Source organism: Sinocyclocheilus rhinocerous, unplaced genomic scaffold (genome assembly GCF_001515625.1).
Source record: "Sinocyclocheilus rhinocerous isolate Xijiao unplaced genomic scaffold, SAMN03320098_v1.1 scaffold299, whole genome shotgun sequence".
Taxonomy (NCBI): Eukaryota; Metazoa; Chordata; class Actinopteri; order Cypriniformes; family Cyprinidae; genus Sinocyclocheilus; species Sinocyclocheilus rhinocerous.
The window spans coordinates 3,503,765-3,508,595 of record NW_015652998.1 but is presented as its reverse complement, the minus strand read 5'-3'; the positions used below and the strand labels follow the sequence as shown (position 1 = coordinate 3,508,595).

General features: G+C 36.3%; 1 protein-coding gene across 3 annotated transcripts in view; it reads right to left on the bottom strand.

Annotated features, from left to right (window-relative positions):
- Positions 1–295: 295 nt before the first annotated feature.
- The window catches only part of LOC107715314 (lymphocyte cytosolic protein 2-like), a 14,133-nt gene continuing 9,597 nt past the window's right edge, over positions 296–4,831 (bottom strand). For all 3 annotated transcript variants that reach the window (XM_016521396.1, XM_016521397.1, XM_016521398.1), the window contains exons 15-21: positions 3,088–3,100; positions 2,863–2,956; positions 2,397–2,437; positions 2,245–2,309; positions 1,165–1,239; positions 869–1,018; positions 296–780 (exon numbers count right to left, since the gene is read on the bottom strand). In XM_016521396.1, the coding sequence (XP_016376882.1) occupies positions 655–780; positions 869–1,018; positions 1,165–1,239; positions 2,245–2,309; positions 2,397–2,437; positions 2,863–2,956; positions 3,088–3,100 (564 nt within the window). In that variant the 3' untranslated portion in view covers positions 296–654. The remainder of the gene's footprint in view (positions 781–868; positions 1,019–1,164; positions 1,240–2,244; positions 2,310–2,396; positions 2,438–2,862; positions 2,957–3,087; positions 3,101–4,831) is intronic.

Here is a 4,831-nt window from a genome sequence, read left to right as displayed (position 1 = left end):
TAAACCCTCCCCCACACCTACTCCTAAACGTCGCTACCTGATTGCCTAATCCTAAACCCTCCCCCACACCTACTCCTAAACGTCGCTACCTGATTGCCTAATCCTAACCCCTCCCCCACACCTACTCCTAAACCTACCAATACCAGGGGGTGCATAATCTGGTAGGGTGCAAATTTCGGCACTACACCGACCCTGAGCATGATGTAATCCTCAATCTGTCCCTCACACCACGTATAACGTCCCTTGTAGAATGATATAATCTTTATTGCTATGTCAATATACAATTCAAATTTCATGATCACACAAATATAACAACAAATAAACACTTTAAATCGTGGAACAATTCAAATAAAAGAGACAAAGAGATTAGTTTGAGAAATAACGAAAATGGTCTTAATATTGATAAAGTATTGGTTTATCATTTTGTTTTTAATATGAACATTTAATATGTATTCAGTACTATGGAATGTGCAGCTATATGCATTCAAAAACGTTATAATGTTGTACAGACTACCAAAGTAATATTTTTACAGACCTGAGAGATTTTGACAGTTATGAATGGTGTGTTGATTTGAGTTGGGAAAAAAACAAAACTAAATGAAATGTAACAACCAAAACTAGTTACTGTAAATTAGTCTCGTGTAGAATAAAGGTTTAATATCTAGCTGGATAAATCAGAGTACACTGGTTCTGTTGGCTTGATTCTCGGTTCTTAGCATCAATAAGAAGGAGTGGCTTGTGTTTGTGCTGGCTGATAATGTCGCTGACCCGCTCGAAAGTCTGCCAAAAACAATCAACAGTGTTACAAACTTTGGTCATTATGCATGTAGCTATGATTACAGACATAAAAAATCAACAGTTTTAATACCTCATAGGATTTCAGACCAGTGCCTAGCATGAAGCCATCTTGATTTCTGCGGATCTGAATGTTGTAAACTTTATCCTGGTACAGGACGACGAGTGTGTAGGGCTGGTTAGAAGATCGATTTGAACTGTCTCGCACAAGGAACGTCCCATCCTGACAGAGGGCACATTTCAACAGATTAACTTTGTTAACCTGATATCAAGAATGACATTTTTATTCTCTAAAGTTTCTATGAAGAAAGTAAGAACGCAAACTTAGTTTTAAGTGTCATATAGTTCATTTGAACACAATGGTCTCACCCTGTTAACTCTTTTCAGGCAGATCTCTGCCTCACTGCGGGAGAACTGACCCACATACCAAGCTGGATCCATGTCCTATAAACGGAGAAATAATAGTATTAGGGCTGACAGTGACTAATGAGCAATGTTTGTCTGTTTTCTCTGCAATTATCTGAGAAAATAATGGTTTATTAAATCCAAACATTTTACAAAGACATAATAGTGATATAAACAAAATTTGGCTTAGAACAGGCTGCTATTTCTTATCGGAACACTTGCTCACTGGATCCTCTGCAGTGAATGGGTGCCGTCAAAATGAGAGTCTAATAAATAGACTAATAGAAACATAACAATAATCTACAAGTAATCCACAAGACTCTAGTCCACCAATTAATGTCTACTGAAGAGCAAAGCTGTGTGTTTGTAATAAACAAATTCATCATTAAGATGTTTTTAACTTCAAACCATTGCTTCCAGCTAAAATATCCATAATATTGCTGTCACCAGTTAAAAAGACATCTTGTCTAAATCAGCAGAGAAATATGCACATATCAAGCACCATTTGTAAGCGAAAACAGTCCAAACCAGTTTTAAACAAATATGATTTTGATGTGACAGAACAACAAGGAGATGGACTTTTTCTCCGGAGGAAGCGTTATTATAGATTATGGACTCATATTTTGGTCAGAAGAGATAGTTTAAAGTTAAAAAGCATTAATGATGGATTTGTGTCTTACAAACACACAGCTTATCACTTGACAAGACGTTAATTGATGGACTGGAGTCATCATGTCGATTATTGTGATGTTTTTATCAGCTGTTTGGACTCATTCTGACGGCACCCATTCACTGCAGAGGACTCATTGGTGAGCAAGTGATCTGTTTCGCTGAAGAAACAAACTCATCTACATCATGGATGGCCTGAGGGTGAGTACATTTTCAACAAACTTTATTTTTTGGGTGAACTGTTCCTTTAACCTATACAAGAAAATAGACTCCAGTAGCACTTCAAAGGAAAAGCAATACAAAGGTGCCATCTGCTGGTTGATGTATAGTGGCGTGATTGTTTGTCAGCACCTCGAGCATTTCAACCTACTGTACCTGCTTGCTGCCCATGTCTGCTTGTAGTGGTGGTGCTCTTGCACTTCTTTGGTGATCGTTCATTGCTTTCGTTCCACAAAATAAAGGATTTAATTAGTTATTTTCATTAAATGTATAGTAAGATGAATCAAACTAATGCAATGCGTGCTTACTCTCCTGCAGTTTTGCCGGTAGTGATCGACTGGGGTGAACACTGTGAAATGTGACCGAAAAATAGTTCAATATAATGGAGTAACTAATATTTCTAAATATCTGGATTAATTCTGCACTCAGATAGCACACGTGCGTCTGCAAGATGTCTGTTAAAGATCGCTTTATCTGGAAAGTATCTGCTGTGTACAAACATCTGATAGATGTATTTAAGATGTCAGTTTTACATACATTCGAAATCATAAACATCTTAAAGACATTTTCTAAACGTCTACTTGACATCTGATAGGAAACGTCGTATAGACGTATTGCAGAGCAGCAAACACTCTCTAAAAAATACGTCTTGCAGATGTAAATGCAGACGTCAAATAGTCGTCTCCGTGATGTATGTGTGCTATCAGGGCAGTAGCTTCTTGAATAGTATGAAATCTGACCACCTACAGTCAGTGTTCTCATTTGAATACATACTTGTCTGTTTGATAGGACTGTCCGTGGGTTCCTGGCGGTCTTGGTGAAGGGTTCCTGGTGTGCAGTGGAAATGTGTTGGAGTTGTGCCTGGCAGCTGTAAGAATTACAGAGTGTTAAAACTTAAAACTTAGGGTTTTGTGTTTTTTTTTCTTTACTGATAATAAAACTTATTATAAGCATCTCATCAAAATATATAATCACACACAATATGATAAAGTTACTTACTGTCATCATGAAACTGTTGAAGAAAAAACATTTAAATTAAGTGTGAGTGACTGAATATTATGCGAGTTGCACAAACATATATATTTATAAATAAATAAATATATATACAGGGCTCTACAGTGCGACCATTTCAGTGGCATTTGCATTAGTTTCATTTTTAAAGTATCTTTTCAGTTATTTAAATAATTAAATATTTCTATATTCAAAATGTTATTTAAAATATTAATATCATCATGAATTTATGGATTTAATTGCACTCATTCCAGTTCTGAGCTTCATTAAATGTCTGAAAGTACACCAAGCCTCTTTTGTGTTCTTCTGTGCCACCTCTACAAATTAATTTAGTTCATACTGATTTCATTTGATTGGTGACTTATATTCCTTATTCTACTTGTTCTTATTCTGTCGTTTTAATTAAATTTTTTAAAAAGCTTATAAAATATAATTTTTTTAAGAATTTGACAAAAGATGACATACTTTTAATAAAGTTAGAGGAGTCAAATATCACCTCGTAACGGGAAGGCTACTTTTTGATAAAATTTTGTATTATTGATTAGAAGGTGCTCCTAAAATTTTGAACGTGCTCCTAAATTTTTTAAGTTAGGAGCACAAGTGCTCCTAAAAAGAAAAGTAAGCGTAGAGCCCTGAACATGTTAGTAACTTGCTAATTATGCTAACAATATGCTAGCAACATGCTAACCATGTTAGAAACATGTTAATCATGCTAGCACCATGCTAGTAACATGTTAATCATGCTAAAAACATGTTAGCAACATGCTAGTCATGCTAAAAACAGCCTAGCAATCACCGTGAGCAGAAGAGACTTCTTTATAAAACATTAAAAATCTTACTGTTCAAAAACTGTTTACTGGTAGGTTATATAGATTACAGAAATGTTATATTGTAATGTTATATATATATATATTTTTTTTTATATAACATTTCTGTCCCCCTCACTTCTGAAATGATGGCTACAGCCCTGATATATATATATATATATAGAGAGAGAGAGAGAGAGAGAGAGAGAAAGAGAGAGCATATACAGTATATATATATTAGGGACGTCCCGAGCCGATCTCAATGACAGGGATAGGGGCCGATCAAGCAATTTTTTAACTGATCGATATCGGCTCTCCTCAGTCCGATCCTTATTTTACGTCAGCTGTCATGCCGGTGTTGTGCAGTAGGAGGCAGTATGCGCCTTTAAGTGGGTCGGTTTTACAATATGTACGATTTTTTTATTAAAATAACCAAAAACCACTAGAACAGTGTTATATAGTTTGCTGACTTGTGTACTTACATTATCCCAAATGTTTCAAAGAATGTTTAAATCCAGATAAATAAGCAATTTTAACTAGTGACACGGACCGTGTCCATAGTGTCATTGTGTCGCCTGCCAATGACGTCATAACCCCTCGATTTCCGGTTTTGTTTTGTAGAAAACATGGAAACACCAAAGACGCTTTAATATGTTGTGCGCTTTAATAGACCGGTGACGACCACACAGAGTAGCATTATAACAGAACTTTCAAACGTATCTAGTATGATAAAACAGCGTTGCTTTTTTTCCCCACATACACACGACCGGAAGGAGCGGAAGCGGTCGACTGTGGCATAATAAAAGCGCCGCTGCTTTCGAGCCGTGTGTCACGCTCGTTCAGCGGCCTCGTTTCACTTCGACGGCTTTCAGCCTCACCCTGCTTCATTCTACTACGTTAATAAATCATTAGCTCATCCATAAACA